At 47.4% G+C, this 22,899-nt stretch overlaps 1 protein-coding gene across 5 annotated transcripts; it reads right to left on the bottom strand.

Moving 5' to 3' along the window:
* Positions 1–1,168: 1,168 nt before the first annotated feature.
* On the bottom strand, positions 1,169–22,854 carry HEPH (hephaestin). Of its 5 annotated transcripts, none has more exons than XM_056491233.1 (21): positions 22,745–22,854; positions 19,626–19,818; positions 17,310–17,554; positions 16,600–16,812; positions 15,831–16,010; positions 15,268–15,522; positions 14,441–14,609; positions 13,187–13,326; positions 12,557–12,688; positions 12,181–12,392; positions 10,604–10,754; positions 10,078–10,290; positions 9,531–9,741; positions 9,132–9,271; positions 8,092–8,223; positions 7,114–7,220; positions 6,148–6,373; positions 4,661–4,800; positions 4,126–4,288; positions 3,384–3,416; positions 1,169–1,856 (listed from the first exon to the last, which is right to left on the bottom strand). In XM_056491233.1, the coding sequence occupies exons 2-21, from the start codon at positions 19,784–19,786 to the stop codon at positions 1,612–1,614; spliced, it is 3,468 nt and encodes a 1,155-aa protein (XP_056347208.1). In that variant the 5' UTR covers positions 19,787–19,818; positions 22,745–22,854; the 3' UTR covers positions 1,169–1,611. The 5 variants fall into 5 exon arrangements, with proteins under 5 accessions (XP_056347208.1, XP_056347206.1, XP_056347209.1 ...); XM_056491231.1 differs by lacking the exon at positions 22,745–22,854 and adding an exon at positions 22,421–22,529; XM_056491234.1 differs by lacking the exon at positions 22,745–22,854 and adding an exon at positions 22,233–22,528.
* Between the last annotated feature and the right edge of the window lie 45 nt (positions 22,855–22,899).

Raw genomic sequence — 22,899 nt, 5'->3', positions numbered from 1 at the left:
GAGTTCGAGGGGGAGTTGGTGCTCACAGGACACACCCCTTGCACCACAGGCTTCTGCAGAGCCTGCCCCCAGTGTTCCTCACAACCCCTGCTGGAGAGGAGACTTCTGCTACTCATGCTCCACTTGGCCCAAAAAACATTACATTGGAGGAATTTTGGCAGCCTGCTGTTTATGGAATGTGTAAAATCTAGCTCCTAGCCCTCTGCTGCCCTCCTTGGAGCCAGCACCCAAAGCCCAGTCTGCAGAGCTGCAGGAAGGACAATTTTCCTGTTCTGCTGCCCTGAAGCAAGGGAATACATTTAAACTCACTCCTTTGTCTCAGTGTGGGCCCAAAACATTTTTAATATATTTTTAATAAGGGAGAAAAAATAAAATAAAGACTTCTTATTTCTCATGCCGTAGTTTCTAAAATTTCCAACTACTCATGGGTTTGGAAACCTCTGGTTTGCATTAGCAACTGAACCAGGCTTGAATCTGAGTGAAGATCATCCATATTCAGAGTATTCAACAGTCCTCTAGCCCCTCACCAGGCTTAATGAAGTGTAATGAAAGAAAAATAATGAGCTTTGTCCTCACTGCCAAAGGAAAAGGCAGCTGGAAATATGCAGGGGCTTGATATGAATTGAACATGATTAAGTATGTGATAACCACTGTTCTGAAGAAAATGGTGCTGTTATACCTAAGGAGCCCGAAGCAGTCCCTTGCAATTAGAGCCACTTAGCTGCTTTAATTGCCTCTGAAAGCCACCCACAACAGATTGCTTTTATGCTCTTTCCATTTTAAAACCAGGCACAGAAATATGGAAGCATTAACCTGCAGCCATTTGGGCAATTGGGATTCAAGGGAGGGAGCTGGACAGGGAAGGGCTCAGTACTTGACCACAGGGAGATGGGAGTGTGGGATGTGTGGGCACACACAGGATGATGTTATGGTGGTATGGGTGGGCACAGCTGATGCTGGAAGATGGCTACCACAGCCCACAGGTGAGCTACAGAGGTCCCACCACCCACTCTGAGTTTGGCCCCCAGCAAAGAGCAAAAGGATGTCAGCAGGGCTGACAGTGAGGCACAGCTCATCATGGCCCTTCATGGGGTTCTCACAGTGATGTGCAGTGCCCTGAATTTCTGTCCACCCACTTACTCATCAAAAACAGCAATCCAACTCTAAATTAACAATCTTTTTTCTGTATTCTTCATTGATTCACAAAACTGAAAATATTATCTTCCTCTCCTTCAGATTAATTACATTAGTGGTTCACAGTTTCTTGGGAGACAATTCCCAACTCGGTTCTGGCAATGGAGCAAGACTGGAATCTGGCCTAAGCTACTCTGCTGGGAAAGAAGAAAATGTCCCCTCTCTTCCTTGGGGATGGAGAGTATTCCAGAAGGACCTTTTTTAATCATTACTTGTCTTCAGTCAGTTCAAGGGGTCCTTGGATCTCTCCTGGACTTTCTTTACTGAGGAGAATATATGAAGAGGTCAGGGCTTCAGCTTTCCCTCCTCAGCTTCTAGAAGTACAGTGCAGAATTGAAATGATGCCCCAAAATCTTTGCTGTGGACAAGGATCCAGCCCCTGCTCTGAGCACACAGCCCAATGTTTGCACATGGCTTTCAGAGACCAGAATTCTTTTGAGACATGAGTTTGAATCCGTCATCCAGGATGGATCTCCGATTGCGTCGTAACCTCCTCTGCCTCTCCAGATGGATGACTGCTCCCAGGAGGACACCAGCAGCCAGGAGCAGCAGGACTCCTACAACAGCCAGAGAGATGACTGTGGCCTCTATCTGCTCTTGGCTCACCTTAGATCCAAAAAGCATCAGCTTCTGGGACTCATCTTCATCCTCAGGTGGCAACCCTGAGGGACAAACAGAAAGGTATTTTCAACAAGAGCCAGCAATATCAGAACTGAGAGGTTGCAAGAAATGCAACAAAGGAGCTTTAAGAAAAACATGATGCAAAGTAGTGGAATCACTATCCCTGAAAATTTTCAAAAGATGTGTAGATATGGAGCTTAAAGACATATTTCAGTGGTAGATATGACAGTGCTGAGTTAACAGTTGGACTCAATGATCTTAGGGGTCTTTTCCAATCTTGATTCAATGATCCAAAGGAGGCCCCAGTGTCATCCATCTGTCAGAGCCTCATCCCTGAGCCCACAGAGAGATTTAAGATTTCTCTAACTTGCTCCACCTCAGAACCTGACAGTGTCTCAGGATGTCCAGCCCAGCCAGCCACTGCTGTCCCCAGCCCAGAGATGAGAACATATGTCCAGGCTGGGGCTGCTGCAAGTTCCCCCAGTCCATGCTCCCTGTGCCCATGGTTGCTGTCCTACACACCACTGAGTGCACTCACTCAGCCATGCCCATGGGGAATCATCAAGATCCTGAGCTTGCTTGTGCCCCCACACAGAGGGAGCAGCCACCTCCTGAGAAAAGGGGCTGTCTGCTCAGGCAAGGTTTCTGCCTGGTGAAAATACACAAGCTGGTTTCTGCACATGGTATAAAACCAAATTGTTTAATATTGCCACTACTGCTCTCACATATCTCCCACTCCTCCACTGCTTTGTCCATTCTGAGTGAGGAAAATGTTGAGGAGAAAATGACTGAAATAACAGTGGAGAAAGCCTGCTGAGTTGTAGGTAGGTGGCTGCATTTGTAGGTGACCTGAACTGGCTCTCAAATCAACTCAGCTGAATTTCCTCACAGCTGCTGAAAAATGGAGTTGAAAAAAGATGAAAAATCAGGAAAATAAACCACCAGTGTACATTACTCAGACTTCTACCACAGAAAATTTCAAAGGGACCATATCTATTACTCCTCTTCTCCCTGTGCTGCTCAACCAAATGTCCTCTCACATCTGTTCTTTACAACACCCAAAAAACTCCAGACATGTGCTTGGGCTCTTTTCTTGGAGGAACATCAGAGCACCAGGCAGATGTGCTTGTTCTCATGCTGACTCCATCCCTTCAGCTTGCAGAGATGATTGTGAAACTTCCCTAAACTACATTGACAGTCCAGAGGACAACCCATCCCAGGCATGCTTCTCCAAATCTCTGCCAGTACCTAAGTTCATACTCTGAATCTGAATCCACACATAGCAGGCACAACAGGGTGTGAGGTCACTAACTTTTTCCACCTAACACAGGCAAACAAGCCTAACCAGCCCAACTTCCTTATTTCTATCACCAGAGGACAGACTGGTGCCCTCCCTGTTATCTACTGAGGCAAGGCCTCACACCAAGGCACTGCCAGGCTGGCAGAGTAGAGGCTGTGGGTGCTGTGTGTTCCTCCCTCCCCTCACACAGATCCAAATCTGTGCTGCTCAGGGATCTGCCCTCTCCCCTTCCCACAGACAGGGTTTGGCAGTGCTGTACACACCATACCTGGGATGGCAGTCAAGTCTTCCAGCTCTGACTCTGAAAGGAAACAAAGGGAGGGTGAGAAGGTGAGAAGGAGGGCTGAGCAGGCAAAGCCCAGAACAAGGCACATCTGGCAAGGATCAGATCCAAAGGCAGCATGGTTTTCCAGGACTAGCAGGCTGTCCTTTGTCCTGTCCATGTTTTCCCTCTCTACATGAGATAAGAGAATTTTTGTATCACCTGCTTCAGAGGCAGCCCCAGTTCCAGTGCACAACCCTTCCAGCCTTCAAAACAAAAGTGCTGAAGGAGAAGTAGAGATGGCCCTGACACTGGGCAAGCACTGGTCACCCACAGCTGAAATACTGAGGCATTCACTGTTTTGGTAATACATCTAAAACCACATCACCATGAGAGCTCCATTGCAGCCACATCCAGTCCTGAGAGTCACTCACCTCTGAGCATCTTCTAGCTCTCAGTAAGAGCAATTATAGGCTGAGAGCTGAACATGGCAATTCAGACACAAGCTAAAAACCAAACTCAGAATAACAACATAGGTAATGTAAACTCCAGAAACTAATTTGTTTTTAGCTCCAGCTCCAGGTATTACCATATTTAAAGGGAAGATCATAATTTAATAATAATTAAGTAATTATCTACTCCATTAACTGGCTTTTTGCAGTATGTAAGAGAGCTGAGATACAAACAGTCAGAATTTCACAGCAGTAGCAGGAAGTGCTGCTAGATGTTTACAGTGACAGCTCCCTACCTCCTCTGGGCAGAACAGTGAAGAGGATCTCCATGCCAGCATGGATATGGTCAGACACGTGACAGTGAAGCAGCCATGTCCCAGGGTTCCCAACCAGCATCTCCACCATTTCAAAGGTCCCAGGGAACAGATCCACAACATCTGCTCTGTAGCTTTTGCCATTCTGTCAGAGAAGGGAGGCCATTAGCTGCAGTGCTCAATGCATCTTCTCAGGAAGAAAATTCTGCCAGTGTTGCTTGGGATCACTTCAGCTTTTCAATGTTCAAAAAACCCCAAAGCTTTCAAAAAGCAGCTCCAGGGCTGCAGCTTGGAAAGGAAGCAAGCCATATGGTAATGCCTAACCCTAACAAGGATTAGGCTGGACATCTCAGCACAACACAGGCTCAGGGAGTCAGACTGGGATGTGTAAAACCACATAATTTTCCTAGCAGGTGAAGCCTCTGCAGAGTCATTAAAAACCATTAAAATACAGGGTCAAGTAAAAGTGCTGTTATCAGTGGTCAGTATCTGCTTTACCATCAGCAGATGTTCTCACCTTGTATAAGAAGGTCTCAGCATGAAAATGGACTGTGTGGACATCAACCTCATGCCCCATTCCCAGCAGGTACCAGTTCACCCTCTCTCCCTGGTACATGGTCAGCCCAGGCAAGGTGGCATAGAGCCTGCCATTGATTGCTGTGCAGGGAATAACACAGAGGGGAAAAGGCTGTCAGTGACACTGAATGGGTGCTGCACCTCCCCAGAGGAACACAGAAAATTAGAAGCTACAAAGCTCATACAGCACCCAGTGTATCAGCAGTTAGTGTCCCCCACAGGACAGTCCCCCCAGCTCAGCTACTTATCCACTCTGCTCACAGCCAGGACAAGTGAGTTGCACTCAAGGCCATGCTGTAGCTCAAATAAATCTCAAAAACTTTGCTGAAAACCTGCAGTCAGCCAGCAGAAGTGGCTGTTTCTAGAAGCCAAAATGCATAAGAACGGCATTTTCAGCCCAATGATGAAGAAACATGTATATACCTACATACACATAAATGTCTGAGAAATGTCCTTGATGAACATTGAAAAGGGGTAAATTCTGCCAGTGGGCAGCCCTGTGGTGCTGAGCCTTAAACTGGCCACATACATCACATTCCAACCACTTGTAAAATCCTACATGACAGGACTTTACCTCTCAAGTAGCACAGCTGGAAGGAATCTGCTGTGACTGCACATGCAGGAAAGGAATCAAAACAGTGAGTGAGCTGACACACATGGAGACTTTTGTGCTCAGATGACAACAGAGGGAATAAGATGGAAAGAGGCAGGATCTGAGGGCACAGCACCAGGTTTTTACTCCCAGGTCTGCCCTGGGCACTTTGTGTAGCCTAAAACAAGTGACCAACTTCAGCATGCTGGTTCTGCTAGCAGTAATACTGGTAAACAATTACACCTTCATGGACATGTATTTGGAGAGTCCTTATCTCACCCATACAAAACCAGTAGTAATGACAGTACACAAAATGCAACTCCTCAGTATTCTTATCTCCACAATTGTCAAGGGACCTGTTTTGCTGAGGGTATCTTAGGTATAATATGGAGAGAAACTAACTAAAATAACATGCTAATTTAAACAAATGTGTTCAGCCTTCTATGGTAGAAATAATCTAAAACAACTGAGCCACATCTTGCAGCCACATAGCTGAAACTTAATTTGAAGTCTAACATACTCTGATGGTCCCTGAGACAAACAATTAAATTTGTCTGACAAGTTAATTTCATGTTTGATTTCATTTCCTTTTCTGAGTCACTCAGACACATCAAAGATTAACCTCTCTGGCCTGGATGTTGCTATTCCTCCTAACAGGAACAGCCACAATGATCAGCCTTCACTTCAGAACAAGGATTTGGGCTGTAGGTGTGCTGCAATATTGAGAACAGACAGTTCAATTTTGTTTGTGCCACTGATAATGAAAAAAGTTGAGGACATTCACCACAGGCCAGGCTCCTTACTTAGAGAGGCTGCAGAATCAACACCAACATTACCGTGCATTTTGTTGCTTTCCACAAATTTCTCATCCAGCAGGTTGATCTCCTCGTGATTTCCCTTACTGAAACGTTCCACATTCTCCTCCAAGTACCAGGACTGATTTTCATCAAAAACCAGGAAGAGCAGAGCAAACTCCCTCTTGACATCCTTGCTGGTGCCGCCGGACCGCAGGGCCCCTCTCCGACAGACCTTCAGGGGCCCGATCAGCCCACTGTACATATCCTGAGCAGAAGGAAGGAGAGCTCTGAGGCAAGGACCTTCTCACCCTCTTTTATGCACTGTTCTTTGCCTTTCAGCAATCATTTCCTATTCCCACATCACCCCACTCAAAACAACCAGTGCTGCTGTACAAGTATTCTTGTTGGAGAACATCAGCCACTGAAGCAAAGGAACAGAAACTGTATCTGCTCTTATAAATGCAAATCCAAAAGTCATAAATATGGATGGTATCAAAGTTTTTTCCACTCAGTGACTGCAAAAACATCTGCAACTTGAGATAAAAAGGCTATTATTTCTGGGTTGAATGCGATGGTTTATTACAGGATCCTCCAGGTTGTTGCCCTGTGAAATCAGCACTATGACACTTCCAGCAAAGATCAAATCTGCTTGCTTTATTCATGAGATTTATTTTGTACAATTTCTGCCTTTTGTAGATTAGCCCTATGACTCTCACCAGTAGAAACCATGATCAACATGGAGATTGCCTATAAATAACTGGAGGAAGGTTAGTAGCAAGGAGAGATGATGGAATTGTCTTATGAAGGTTTGTTAGGAAAAAATAAGGACAGACATCAGAACAAATTCAGATTATTTCCTCTCCAAGGAGAGGACTGGACATGTCACCAGATGATTTTCCACCTCTTGGCTGGGCCAATCTCTAAATTGTACCCAACTCACATAGTTTTCTAAATGGGATAAAAAATTGGTTTAATTAGGCTTTTCTGGTTATAACTTTATTTTACCTTTACTGGGTCCACTGCAGAGTAGTAGATCCAAGGAACACAGGCTGAATCATTTGGCCCTGGACCAGATCTCTCGGGAACTTCCCACCGGTATGTCACAATGTCACCTGAGGGACAGAACAGCACCGTATACCAGGTGACACCCCCTCACTAAGCAGCAGCAAAACCAAATGGAGAAAGAAAATCCTGTCTCCAAAGCCCAATTTCAATGCTGTATTTGCCAGATATTGCACCTGGCTTTCCCAAACACAAAGCAGGAAGCAAGCTCCCCTCTCAGAGCAAGACAGAAGAGTCATAGGATGCACACACTGTTTGCACAATAAACCTGCACAATGCAGGTTTATCTGCTGCTTTCAAGACTGGACCTGATCATGGAAATGACCATGGAAGCTCATTCAGATGGAGCTTAAGACCATCTTTCTTCTCTTTGAAGTGAATTTATGATGCTGATACAAACTGGAGTTTAAAATCACCCTTCTTTCATATTAGCAGCCCATTTCACAAAGATAGGATCTGACAGCCTGACTGTGGCTTGGACAGTCTGCGCGAGTTGGAGGAGACCAAAAATTAAATACACAGGCATCTGGATCATGAGACAAAGTGGCCATTTCAATCAGAGCCCAGCAAACAATTGTGAATTTCTCCTGTTTCATACTATTTTTATACTATTGTGCTCAAGCAGCCCAAAGAAGAGGCTCCCCCACCCCAGGACCAGCTGCCATCACTTTCCCCTTCCCACAGAGACCATACTCAGTGTTGGGGGGATAAGGCAGCACACAGAAGAATGTCCTACACGTCCCAGACAGCTGCCATCCCCACACAAATGGTATCACTAAAACTGTGCTGGACCTGAAAGACCAGTTACTGTCCACCTGTAACAAAACCACAGCATCTGAGGCTGCTTAAGGAAACAGTCTGGCTATGGGATAAAATCAGCTGTGAACCCACTAAGGAGTGCAGCTAGAAACAGAGACCTACCAGGGTTTGCCACCTGGGGATGTCCAGCCTGCTGCTCCAGCACCCCGTGTGCATGGACAGAGTAGGGTCGCGAGGCGTTGTTCTTGAACACGATGTTGAGAATCTCGCCCACTTCCGCCCACAGGAAAGGGCCTTGAGACAGGAAGAGTGTACTCTGAGACCAGCAAAATCCATCAGCACACCTCCTGGGATATTCCCACCCCCCTCTCAATATCTTCTCCCCAAAAATAGTACCTTATAATATTTATGATGTTCCCCTTCCTCTTCTCTACCTCCCAAAAAGAGAACTGGATGTCAGTCCCAATTCAAATATTAAGAAACTGGACTGATTTTCACAATGAGGGCAATGAAGGTGGTCACACATCTTAACTGGGCCCAGCACAGCTAAGGGTTGATTTCTGAATACTTTATACTAAGTGTCACATGTTGATCACCCCTTGCTATTGGTTTCAAAAAATATTGGTTTCAAAATATTATGGTAATATTCAACTGAGCCTGTAACAAATCAGAGCTGCAGCCTTTTTTGAGTGGTAGACGCTGCCTCAGCCTGGTTGCCCTGACACCACACTCAGCCTTGGGTTCATAACACATAGTTCTGTCTCCACAGACCTCCACTAGTCAGTGCAAAATGCTCCTCCACTTCCCAAGGCTGCCTTTGCCCCAGAAGCATTTCTCACAGCTACAGATTTTCCCCTCTATTTCTCAGACTTCCCTACAGAAGTGAGTGGTTGTTTTAGTGCCACAGTCAGAGAAATGCAGCTGTGAAACATGCTTTGCCCAAGCCATGACATAACACTGGTGCAAAGGCAAGTGGAAAAGCCCAGGCTTTCCTACAAGCTGTGCACAGGACTCTTCTAACTTCTGTCTCCAAGGTGGCAGATGTGAGTAGGAGATAGTCCCAATTTCTCTGCACTTACATACACAGCAGATGCCTAAATATCCAGTGAGCCTTCAGATTACAGTTGTGAGCCACTGCAGCTTTAGAGCCCCAGTCCCATTGCTGAGTGAGAGGAAGGTGAATCCTCTGCACACATCCTTACCCAGTATCCCTAGGTGTTCATCACGACTCGTCCTGGCCTTGGGGGTTTGGAAAGTGCCATCTGTGTACTCCCTGTAAATGGCTTTCTTGTACCTGGAGCCGAGCAGTCCATTCTCGTTGCTCAGAAACACATCAGCATAGCTGAGAAATGCAGAACAAGTGCTGAGATAACCAAAACCTCACAAGGAACAAACAACTAACTTGTGTCAGGGGGCTCACAACCTGAAGGGGCTCCCAGAGCCAGCTGGGGCTGCAAAGGAGAGCACAACGACATGGAGTGCTGCGCGCCCATAGCAGCACCACCAGCACAGGCAGCAGGTCACAGGGTGGCCAAGACACCCAAGAGGCCCCAGCAGGGTGTGCTGGGACACTGGCAGGCCTCCCCAGAAGGTGGCTCTACCTGTGTGCAGAGTGGCTGTGGCGCTCCCTCTCCCAGCTGCGGTCGGGTGCGTAGTCCCACAGCAGCTCCTCGGCCGCGATGTAGAACGTCCGCACGCCCGTGTAGCGCCGGGCAGAGGCGCTGCCTGCCTTCCCACAGCTGGAAACCTTGTACTGCTGCCTCATCCCAGACTGGTAGTGATTGCTCGTCTGGCAGTAGATCTCAAAAGTCCCTGAGGGAGGCAGGATGAACAAGGAAATCAGTGGCTTTTGAGGATTGCAGGAAACTGCTGCTTCCCCAGTCAGTGTCAGTATGTGCTTTGTGTATCTCTGTGGTGCTTAGGGGGCTTGGCTGTCACAAGCCAAAGTTAGAGTCACAGGAGAAATCAAGCAGGAATGGAACAACAAAGTCTTACACATACATCATCTCAGGAAGCTTCTTACACAATAAGCACCTGTAGCACAGCTCAACCTGTAAGAGTTCACACCATGCTAGAGAATCTGCCACAGGAGCAAACAGCACAATGGAAGACTCTTCCATCTGCCCAGTCAGCTGTGCAGGCACTCACCACTGTGATCAGGCTGCATGAAAGCAGTGGCAAATGTGTGGGGGAACAGACTGGCTGAATCTCTCCGCATGCCGTTCATCTCCATGGTGTTTCCCTGAAACACAGCTCCGTGCACGTCTGCTTCGCTGCCCAAGCCCAGGAGGTGCCAGGACACTCTGTCTCCTTCACACACGTCCAGCCCAGGCAAGTTACCAAACATAAATCCATTGATGGCTGGAAAGGAGAAAGCAATTAACCCCCTGCAGGCAGGTGTCAGCCAGGAGATTTTGAGCATACACTATGTAGGACAGGCATGCCAGTCAGAAGGGTAACTTGAATGTAATTCACCCCTGAATACATTGAGAGCACACTTCCCCAGACAACTGTGCTGCTTGTCCATGTCTCCATGGACCTGCTGCCTCCAGCCTGGTTTGATTCCAGGCCAACACCACACAGGCCTTCCAGCCCCCAGCTCAGCCTTTAGGAGAACACCAGCCTGTGCTTTGCAGGTTCCTCTCCACTGTCAAAGAGCAGCATCCAACCATACCATGCATCCTGTTGGATTCTTCGAAGCCATCATCCTTATTCACAGAAGTCTCTTCCATCCTCAAGTAGTACTTTATGTTGGCATTTAAATACCAGCTGAGGTTCTCATCAAACACGTTGAAGAGAAGATAAAATTCTTTGTCGATCCCTTTCTGTAATTACAATGATGGCTGTTAGCTTTTAAAACAAAATTAACTATCCTTAAAGTTGTTTTGCTTGGCTCTTGTATTCCCCTTTATTTTAAAACACAGCTCACTGAGGGACAGGACTCCATCCCTTTACTCATGTTGAACATTCCTCTTTTATTTCACAAAAGGCACCACTAAGCCTGGATTGGAGATTTTATAATTAACCTAAATCCTTGAGAGTGTTCATTCTCCTAAGAAATGCACTCCAAAGCATGATGTTTCCCCACTTAAAGAACATTGTGGTGGTGTCCAGACTCTCCCACTGGTGTCACTGTCCCCAGCAGCACACAGGCAGCCAGCCTGCTGAGAAGGTGAGCAACTCTCAGACTGCAGCACACAGTACAGAATAGTGGCCATACCTTCCACAATTAAGCATTCATTAAAGGTTTGCCTAAGATTGTGGAGCTGGAATTGCCACCCCAGGTGATTTTTCCCTGTCTTACATTTACAAAGGTCTGTCTCTTTCACTTACATCCTTCCAATACCTGCCCATGTTTTTCATTATCACAGCTCCTTCACCTTGAGGGCTGTATGTATTCCCAATCCTCTTTGCTCAGCAGATTCACATTTTCACCCAGGGTAGCAGGTTGATTTCTTCTGCACTCCTGCTTTAGTCAGAGGGTGCCCCCACTGAATGTGAGCTCCCCCAGAAAGGCTCTGAGGACAGCAGTCCCCAGATCTGTCATCGCTCCCTGAACTATGCTGCAGGACGGCAGTGGGCGTTTGATTTGCCATCTGCTGTCTTTCACCTCTGTCTGGTACCACTCCAGCAACCTCAATTTACTGTTTTCCCTAGATTTACTGTCAGGAATAGACTAATCTGAGTGAAATTCCAAGAGGAAGTTCTGGCTGCCCTTCTGGTTTCACCTCTCCATCAAAAGCACAAGACTGACACAGATTTTCACATGCTTTTTTGTAGCCACCTTTGCTTGAAAATTAACTTCTCTGGCAGAATAAATGAGGCTTACCAAAACCTCAAAGCATTGTTATCACCCAAGTAGAACACCTGTAAGCAAAAATGTCTTTTCAGTGTTTCTGGGACTGCAAGGACTACTCCACATGCCTCTCTGAAAGCAGCCTGCTACACAAGCCCCAGGACAAGAGTTCCCAATGAGTTACCTCTTCCAAGATACAGCTGTTCAGCCAAGTTTGTCTGTGAATTAAAAGAAGAGCTCAGGAACTATCAAGAGCCCAGAACACTACTGGCCTTTCTCAGGCAAGACCTGGGCACCAGTTGTATCAGCATTAACAACAAGGCTTTGATTTGACTCTCCTGGACTTAACACTACATCACATTTTTTTAAATATACTCCCTAATGTTTTGCTGATGTTTCCTTTCTCTATGTGAAAGCAAAAACCTGGTAGGAAGAGGGCAGGAAAACCCCTTTACCTGCTTGTTGTTGTCATCCAAAGTGCCTGACTTGCAGATGAGCAGAGGCCCCACTAAGCCTGAGCTGGAGTCTTTGACAGGATTCACAGCTGAGCTGTACATCCAGGTGAGGCAGGGAGGGTCGCTGGGCGTGGGCCCCACGTGCTGTGGCACAGTCCAGCGGTATGTGAAGTTGTGCAGTGGTGCCACAGAAACCCCACTCTGGGACAGGCCTTTAAAACAGGGATTACAGGGTTATTCCCAAGTCCCTGCACAAACTCAGTTACACCCTCTCACCAGCTGCTTTCACAGCAGGCTTTATTTCATTCGTGTCAACCAAACACCCAGAACCTCTGAAGGGTGATGGGGGTGTGCTCAAGAAAAGGGATCCACCAACCATCATGGTACCACATCCCTTCTGATTCCTTCCCATAGGACACTCCATGTGGCTGGATGCTGAAGGGCCAGGAGGCTTTGTTAAAAAATGTCACCAGGATGGTGTCTCCAACTTCAGCTTTGATCACTGGACCTAGAATAGAGCAGAGAGAGCATATCAGTTCCTCAGAGGTGTGAGATGCTCCAAGCCCACCAGAGTCTGTAACCCCATGATCCAGCCAGCCAGAGAGGAGCTACAAGCCCTCACCATGCCTGTCCCTGAGAACTCATTCAGGAGAGAAAGCTCTCTGAGAACATGGGGTTTGCAGCATGCCTTGAAGGGGCTCAGTAAAAACTCATAACCAGGAGCTATAGCTGTGACCTGTTTAGCTCTAGTCACACATACTACGCTGTGTTCCTCAGCTCTTTCCTCTAGAACACCTTCAGAATGACCCCTGAAGTGATTCTGTCCATTCTACCACCCTGCACCTTGGCCTGTTCCCTTTGCTCTCAGATGTGACTGTTGTGAAGTTCCTCTTGTTTCCTTTCCTGCCCCTCAAAGTGAGCAGGCAGGTACAGCCACTCAGCACTCTCAGCATCAGCATCCTTCTCAGACACTGACAGAGGATTTGTGTTCCTGGATGATTCTCACCAAGTATTCCAAGGTGTTTCTCTTCTGCTGATTGCTGCTTTTCCTCACGGAAGCTCTCATCAGTATATTCCACATACTTTGCCTTCCAATAGACACCCCCAATTCGGTCGAGGCTACGCTTGAAATACTGCTCAGCAGGACTAAATGCAAAAAACAAATGTCAGGTCATGTCACAGAAAAATCAGCCCTGTTCCCCTGCTCCCACTGGCAAGGCCATCAGCATCTCCAATCAAGCAGGATTTCAGACAAGGACAGCACATCTAGTTTGATTCTGCAAAGCTTTTTGCCCTTACAGACTCATCCACCTGTGTGTTCAGGGAGCACCTGTAGCACACAGCCCTCTGCCAGGTGAACCTGCCAGGTGTGACCAGCATCACTACACAGGATGTGTGAAGGAATGAACAAAACTGCAGTGCAGTCAGTGGGAAGGCAGTGCTAGAACTCCTCTTCAGAAGCTGGGGACAGCTCCAGTTACAACTAAAATAAACAGCTGTAAAGGTATTTACTTCCTCCACTACCACCCTCACCAAATACAAGTACAAGCCTTGGAGGAGAGGCAGTGTAGTTACAAGGCCAGCTCACAGGTCTAAGGTCTGCAAGGCTTGCTGCATGGCATTGAGTAAATAATTAACCACTCTACATTTCCTCTTCTCCATCTGAATAAGGTATATCCTCTCCAACAGATTACTAGGGAAGGGAAGTAATCTCTGTGGGAGGAGAAGAATCTCCTTCAGTTAGCCGAAGACTGAATGGGAAGTCTCTCAACTGCTATGCCAGTCACCTGACCATGGGATGGAGGGCTGCCATCCAAGTCCTTGTATCTGATTTCCTAGAAATTGCTTCCTGCAGCAACACCAGCCTGAGGCCCATCTGCAGGCCAGCTCTGCCACCCTGTGTCTGCTGCACCAGGGGCTTTTTGAATCATTTCTCAAATAGTTCAGTCTGTTCCTAAGTTAGGCACAGCAAGCAGAAATGAAGCCCAGAGACAAATGTGGCAGCTTTGCTGGAAGTTCTGCTGCCTGTGGGTACAGCTGTGCCACACAGCACTCTCATGGCAAGGCCCCAAGGTAGCTGTACTGCTCTCAGTGCAGTCCAGCTACAGGAGATGGGGTGATCAGCCTCCCCAGGGAATGCACCCCATGTGAGCAGCAGGCATGTATTTTGAAAAGCAAGACATTGCACATTTTCCTGAGCAGCACTCCTGTTCCAAGGCAGGCTCCCCAGCCGCTGCCCAGGCCAGCAGCTCTCACTCACCTGCCGGCGTCGCTGAGCTGCCGCCCAGTGAGGCGGTCGAGCGCCGAGGGCGCGTAGTCCCACTGCACGTCCTTGGCAGCTATGAAGTATCTCCGAACCCTCCCCTCCAGGCTGGGGGCTGCAGCTTGCCGAGAGCAGGGCCGGACTTCATAGAGTGCTCCCATCCCAGCTGGCCAAGACATGAACATGGACATCACTTACCCCTCCAGCCAGCCTAATGGGCACTCCCACCTTCCCTCTGCTGTCCCAAAAGGCTCAGGGATGGGAGAAGGCAAGTGACTCCACAGCAAGGAGTTTTGTGTCAGTGAGCAGAACATCCAATCTTAGATACTGGATGCTATGGAAGTATGGACAGAGTGACCAGAGCCTTCTGCTCTGTTCCTCACATCTATCATGCAAGTGCCTCTTACAGGGACCAGAGCTCTTAAGGCACTGCCTCATCTCAGCTTTCAGCTTACCAAACATCATAGTACAAATCAGCCCCATCTGACAAAGCTTCCCTGCACATTAGTAACCAGCCCACTCCAATTTCTGCTCTGCTCCTCAGATATATCATGCAAGTGCCTCTTACAGGGACCAGAGCTCTTCAGGCACTGCCTCATCTCAGCTTTCAGCTTACTAAACATCATGGTACAAATCAGCCCCATCTGACAAAGCTGCCCTGCACATTAGTAACCAGCCCACTCCAATTTTGACATGACAAGGCATCACCCACCCATGTGGGGACAGTTTTCATGCCCAAGGCACTGTTCCCTACCACACTGTACATCATGTACATCACAAACAGAGGACACAGAGTCCAGGACCTATTCCACCCTCTGTCTTACCTTGTATGTGATCATTGACCTGGCAGCTCAGCAGCCATCTCCCAGGGTTCCTGGGGATCATATCTGCTGTAACAAAAGTGGCTGGGAAGAGGCTGGCCACATCTGTCCTGTGGCCCCGGATTTTGAGTGTCTCTCCATGGAAGTAGGCTGTGTGAATATCAATTTCATTGCCCATCCCGAAGAGGTACCATGCAACAGAATCCCCAGCACACATCTTCAACTCAGGGAGGTTGCCAAACACATAACCATTAATAGCTGCAAAACCAAGCAAAGCAAAATTAGAGAGCAGAAAAGGGGCCTTCAGCAGGTGACAGCACAGACTCAATAGGAGGATGGACCTAACCAGAACTCCTCCTCTTCTGCTTTGGAGAACCCAGCTCCACAGCTCATTACTAAAACAATCAAGCCAAAGATAAAACCAAAACAATACTTCCATCTTCTGGAGTCATTGCCCTGTCCCTGAGATAGTAGTTGCTAAGCACATTCTCTCAGAGCAGATCCTGGAGCACTGACACTCCTGAGTGTCTCAGCAGACACAGTGGCCTCACAGAGGTGACACTGACCATGCATTTTGTTGCTTTCCTGAAATTCCTCATCTTCTTTGTCTACAGAGCCAGGATCTGTGCAGAATGATGCAATGTTGTCATCCAGATACCAGCTTAGGTTCTCATCCACCACACTGAACATCAGAAAGAAATCAACATCCACATCCCAGCGTCTTTGAGAGCTGCCAGTCAGCGTTCCTGAGGTGAGAGAGGAGTGAATGCAGAAAATCACTCATGCAGAAAATCACACATCAGGCAAGAGATCAGAACTGCAGTAGCAGAGTAAGTCTTGTCACATGAGTTGGAGACAGATGCTTTCCCACCATGCCATAGCTCACTACAGAGCAGAGAGCTGACCCCTTTCCTATATACCCCTGAGCTCACCCTTTTCCAATGTACCCCTGCCCATACAGTTCTCTCTCACAAACAGCTCTGCCACAGCAGGCCTCAACTACAACACCTTCAGTCTTCTCACTCCTGCTGAAACCAACCACCATGTTTTTCATACACAAACTAGATCTTGGACAAGAGTTTTGCTTTTAACATGGATACAAGCAGTTCTCTTGGATCAAGGGGCCTGCAAGCTCACCTGCCCAACCACTAAGGGACAATGACAGTGCAATGACCAGATCTAGCTAGAACCCAGGTACTGTCCTACTGTCCTCTCCAACCAAGCTGCATTTCCCCCTGAAGCTGCACACCAGAGGATCTTCACTTCCTGTCCTTATTCATGTCACCACAAGACTTTACATTGCAGGCCTCAGCTGCTTTCTCTTGGTGTTTTTACCCGTTTTACATGTAAGCAAAGGCCCAATTAATCCAGATGCAATGTCCCTTGGTGCATCAATATGAGAGTGGTAGATCCAGGTCAAGCAGTTTGGGTCATCATCAGTTGGACTGTGATCTTCAGGGACAGTCCAAGTATAGGTGTAATTCTTCCCTGGGAAAACAGCATCATCCTTCTTCTGATCCTGGGGGGACATATCAGGATACAGGGATCCTAGAACAATTGAGCAATCACAACATCCATTCAAGCAGAGCCAAGATGCCCACACATGTACATGTAACCTTATACTGAGCTGAGACTCACCATCCCAAGGCTGAAATAATGTTTAGTCATCACTTCCTCAAAGAGGCACTGAGGCACAGAGCCACTGTAAGGCAACTTGCCCAGTAAACAGGTCAGCACAGAGTCAGCAAGATTATTTCCATTCTGCTTAGTGCTGCTTTGCCTTCAATTCTGCACTGTGCCCTCACAGTCAGTCTCTCTACAATCTCTAGAGTTGGTCAGTGTTTTGGAGGTTCTAAAAGCAAGAAACCCAGGCCCAGGTCAGGACTGCAGCCCCATGACCCTGCTAACCCAACACCTGGTGTCTTCACCAAACACCCAAATGCACTTGCTTTCCAGCTGGGCCTTTATGGACAGTTCTCCCCCATACACACTCCCAAGTTCCCAATGACAAAAATCTGTCTCCATGGTGGCAGTAGCTCATTTACCTTCAGAGTCCTTTTCGTAGAAAACACCATGAGGATGGACTGTATATGGTCGAGTAGCAAAATTTTTTAGGTGTACTTGAATGGTGTCCCCCACTTCTGCTCGGATGATGGGCCCAAGGAACCCCAGCCAGACAGGTTTGGGGATCTCAGTGGTATATGTGGAGTCCGTGTACTGCTTATAGACAGCTTTCTTGTATGTGCTTCCCACCCTGTCTTTCCCAGACTGCAGGAATGCTGAGGCCTGGCTGTTGAATTCAAAGGGAAAGGCACTGTGAGTCATCATTATACACAACAGCTGGTCAATACTGCAGCAGAGTGATGGTGACACTCCACTTTCTGGGGTACAGCCAAAAGCTTTGGCATTAGAAGACCCTGGGATGCTCCAAGCCATCCATGCATAGCCACAATCTCAACCCCAGCTCTTCACCAACAGACAAAGTGCACCCTGAGCTGTGCCCTGCAAATAAGAAATGGGAAGGATGGTGCTTCCCAGACAATCCCATGTGGGTGTTGCAGGGAGAACCTTTCTCATGCCTCTTTCAGCCTTCACTGGGCTCTTTAAAACTCTCTTTGATTCCTTTGTGGCAATCACAAGGCAGATAGAGTGGAGTCCTGAGTTCTCTGGCCAAAATTTGAAGCCTGAAAGATGGTTCTCTACTTAACAGTTTTCAAATTCCTTCCAGAGTGGTAGATAAGTCAGGCAGGTACATACCCAGCACGTAACCAGCTTCCCAAGTTAAAACATAGTGGTACTAAAGTTTAACTCACAAGCATATTTGCTCTTTATGGGTAATTCTTAATAGATAAGAGATGAATCACAGTCCAGGTATTAGTGGAACCAGCCCAAAAGAGAGCCAAGGTCACTCCCCTCACTTCCCCCTTCGGATTGATCACCCACAGCAGAAGAGCAGCCCTGGAAGGGAGGTAAACTCTAATGCACATCTCAGAGTATGAACAGTGGAGACCCAAATACTAAGCATTGGCCTCATTCAAAAACAGGCAGGGCTTGGCTCTACAAGCTATGCAATCCAGAGTTCAGCCCTTTGCCAAGTCACCCCTGCAGCCATTTTCAGCAAAGAGCTTTAGATAATTCACACTTGGTTTTACAGATATGCCTCTTTTTCCCCACACAGTCCATTTCTTCCCAACAAAAAGTGTCCTTGAAATAATTTGCTACCTCTATCAATCATATCAACATCTCATCCCTTTCTAATTGCCAGAGGTTTCATTTCTGCAATCATTGTACAAATACATCCCATTAAGTAATTGTTTGCAGTGACAACAGTTTTTAAATTGCTTTTATGTTCAGTGGCCCTGAATTTTATTTCCTTCTCTTCATGAATTATGAGAGAAACCAAATAAAATCCACTACATCCAATATCATTTCAGGAATCAGCAGTAACATTTTTATTAACCCTGAATTTTGAGTCCTGTGGACTTATTTAAATCTACACAGCATCTCCAGAGAACAGAGACTTTTCCATACTAAATTGACAGACTTTGATGTTTCTCTTCACCCTTCCTGTTCTTGCTTCTGAAGGAGGTGTCTGAACCTGAGTGTTAGTTATTTTGAAGGGGTAAAGAACTGAGAGCAGGTCAAAAAATACCAGCTATTTGCCACAGAAAATGAGGGCAAGGAAAAAAAAGCACAAAAGTCTTTAAAATTCTATGGAAACCTTTAAAAAACAAAACAAACCACACACACAAAAAAACTTCAACCAAAGAAAAAGTCTTAATGTTTTGAAAGCTAAACCTAAAACACTGTTTGTGTAGTAACTCAAACCAATTATTGCAGTTTCCAGACTTAGTTTTGCAATAAAAACAAGAATGTTTTTCAAACAGCCCCAAAAATCCCATGCAGGAAGTCCCATTAACTCTAAGGCTTGAAATTCCACTGAAACAAAAACAAGCTGGCTCTGTGAAGTCATTTACACAAAAAGTCATCATGCTTCAGGATAAACAAGCAGATCACCAGCTGGAACTAAGCAAAATGAAACTCCAGGGTAGAGCATTGCAAAATCTGGGTGATTTTAGAACAATGTGTTCTGTATCTGCTCTATTTTCTGTTCCGGGTTTGTTTTCCATACACTTCTCTCCAGTGTACAGGCTCTGGACTCTCCAGACCATCCCTTTTCCCACTGACACAGGTTTTACCACAGGAGCATAAAACAAGTTAAACATTAAGCTCATAAAGATCAGAATCTACAGGAGTGTGTCTCTTGCTTGCTCAGATGCCCCAAAATACTTGCATTAAATTACACATCAAATGACAGCTTAAAGCAGCCCCAGAATAAATTCTGCTAGAAGCAAACATACCGGTTACTTGCAATAATCTGGTTAGCAAGCACATTCTTCCCTGTTGGAGCATAGTTCCAGTCTACCTCATGGATCCCCAGGTAATAGACTCTGATGACACCCTCAGCAAGTGTGGGTGACAGCATGGGCAGGCAGAGCAGCAGCCACCAGACTGATCCCATCACAGCCTGAAAGGTGTTTTTGGAAGCTACACCTATATGGGAAACACAAAAAGAATTAAAGAGAATTATGACCATTTGGTTTGAAGGTGCTGGACATTTTGAGAGGGTATGAAGAAATCAGGAATAAGTACTATTGGGATCGTTATTGAATAAAGAAATCACTCTGTAAGAAAATTGACACACAAGGTGGATAGAAATCATGCCTCAGTAATGATCCCCCAATACCAAATGTACTGCTCTCATAATAATTATTTTTTCACTACTGCTCACATTCCAAATCATCTTACAGGTCCAAATACAAAACTCAAGGAAATAGTGCTGAGTAAGTACGTGTATATTTTAAACTCTCACCAAGATCTCTCTAAGTCATCTGAGGAAGTAAAATTTAGTCACTATGAAGTAATTTTAATTTTTTATTTCTTTAAAATGGTTCTTACGGAGCAGCTATCTGTAATCCAGGAGTATATCTCAAATGGGCTGCACAAGGTTTTTCCTTTCTGTTCCATCATTTTCCCCATGATTTTGATCAATAAGCAGCTTACTCATAAAACTTCCAATTGACACTAAACTTGTTGGCAATAAGCATCAGAAATACTCTAAATAAAGTTGGGGAAACTGCCTGAAATCATCAAAGCATGTTTGTGTGAATACAGGCTCAAAGAACTGCCTGTATGAAGGAGAAGCTGTTGCAATATGGGGCAGTAGAATTACACCAAAAGATAAGGAAGGATTAAACCGCATTTAAAAACCACGTGAAAACGACTACAAAAGTTCTCGCACAATGATACCCTTTACAAAGCTGGATGTAGCCAACAAACAAACAGCACCTAAATGAGATGCTGAGATACAGCTCTTGAGACATGTAACAGCAACTCAGAATCGCAGAGAAACAGAAAGCAAGAGAATGAGAAACATGACTGAGAAAGAAACTTCAGAAGAATCAGTTTTCCTTTTCATACAGAAAGGGGTGGTGACACAGCACCACGGCAAAGGTTTGTCATAAAGAGATTGTTATTATTTATTCTTACTGTCTTTGTAACAGCAACATGAATGTATAAGGTTTTTCTGCAGCAAAGCTGGATATTCTCTGAGCTTTCAGTCAGCACAGCATCACACAGAGCTGCTTTGAAACCCCTTCTAACATCTGATACCCAGCAGACATGACTCAACCCCAGCACATGGCAATGGATTGAACACCTTCCAAAGCTTTACTTCTTGATTTCCAAACATGCTGTGCTATTCTCAGAAGCTAATGATAATCAAGTATTGCTGTTTCCAAACAGTCATTAAATTGGACAAAGTTTGGAGCCACCTTCTTTCTCTCCTTTCTCAGAAGGGAGCTGTAGGGATCTCTAAATCTGAGATATTTTGGATTCATGAACACAGTATAGCTCTGCTCCAGTGGCTCTACCAGCCAGTCTCCTTCAGAAGCTCCTGGTCATACACCTGATAAAACTCAGATACAGAACAGCCCCTTCAAAGCATCTACAGCAGTGTGGGAACAGCAGCAGCACATTGGCTCATGCCCACCCCTACACATCACTCAGTCACTGACTTATTCCCTGCTGCTGTTCACAGGGAGGTAAAATACCTTCTTTGACTCACTCAGTGCCAACGTGGACTCGAAGGAGTTTGTCAAATCATACCTGTGCTTCACACAGCAGACCAGCAAAAGGCAGTAGTGACAGCAATGTGGAAAGAAAGAAACAGCAGCACCAGTCCTTAGCTTGAAACCTGCAACCCCGCCAGCACACACCCCGAGGGAAGGGCAGCGGGATGCTCCTGACTCAGCCCAAGCTATGGCCTTTCTGTCTGCTCAGGGCAAAGTTCGCAGGAGTTTCCGGCACACAGGGTGGCTCCTCAAGGCCCGGCAGCCGGGGCAGGCTGCTCGCATCCCCATGGCTTGTGCGGGCACCGCGGGAGAACAGCGGCTCGCAAAGCTGGTGTGAAAAGCGCCTGGGGACACAAACCCGCCGTGCCAGAGCCGCTGCTCAGCGCACCCAGCGGGACAGCACACACCACGAGCCGGGCATCCCAAGGGCTCTGCGCTGCGCTCTGCCACTCAACAGCCAAGGACGAGCCTTCGGGACAGCCTCCCCAAGAGTCCCACCTGGACTCTACTTGGAGACTGATCGCAGTTACACCTTTGGGGTAATTCTAGGGAACAGCAAAAAATATCCCTGAATGGAGATGTAGCTGCTAACACAAACTCTGTGCTCACGTACCCTTCGCAGTGACTAATCACCATTTAGTAACTCGACTAGCGCAAGGTGGAAGTAGTTAAATTAGTTTCAAAAGTTTTTGCTTTCAATTTTTCATTGATATTAATATTTGCCTTGATTAAGGAAAAAAAAAAGGAAAACCAAAACCAACCCAAGTTGTATATTACATCCATCCCTGAACCTTGCACTTTACAGCAGAATCCTCCCCCAGGGCTGCCCTTTACCGAGTCCCCGACAGCACAGGAATCGCGAATGAACAGAAACCAGATTTCAGGCGGGTCGGTGGGATCCAAATCCCATCTGATCCAGGCGGACGATGCAGGGATAATTCCCCGACACCGGAATACAAGGAAAGCACAGCCCGAGAGCGACGGGAAAGCACAGGAGGAAGGCAGGAGGGCTTATCCCTTACGTGCGGAGCGGGCGGCGGGGCTGCGGAGCGGGACGCGGAGCGCCGGCGGGGACCAGCCCGGGAGGGACAAAGGGGCGCTGCCGCCGCGGGCGGACCGAGCCCGGCCCCGCAGCGCCGCCCGCGCCCGCTCCCGCCCACAGGGCGGGCCCGGCTGCTCCGCCCCGCACCTGCGGCAGCGCCCCGGCCCGGCCGCGCCTCAGCCGCGCACGAGGAGCCCGGCCCGCCGCGTGCACCTGCCCGCCCCGCCCGGGGCTCGACCCCGCAGCGGGGAGCCCCGGCAGGGCAGCCGGGGGCGGAGGCAGAGCCGCGGCCGGCGGCACCCACCTGCGGGGCGGGACCGGCGGCCGCACCGGGCGAGCGCTCCCCGGGGACCGCGCTACCGGGGGAGCGGCGGCGACTGCGGCCCCTTTAAATGCGTGCGGTGACGTCACGCGGCCGCGCGCTCCCTCGGGAGCACAACAAGAGTCACGCTCGCCGCC

The sequence above is a fragment of the Oenanthe melanoleuca genome, chromosome 4A (assembly GCF_029582105.1).
Source record: "Oenanthe melanoleuca isolate GR-GAL-2019-014 chromosome 4A, OMel1.0, whole genome shotgun sequence".
In the NCBI taxonomy this organism is placed as follows: Eukaryota; Metazoa; Chordata; class Aves; order Passeriformes; family Muscicapidae; genus Oenanthe; species Oenanthe melanoleuca.
Note: the sequence above shows the minus strand (reverse complement) of the source record. Positions and strands in the feature narration are given on the sequence as shown.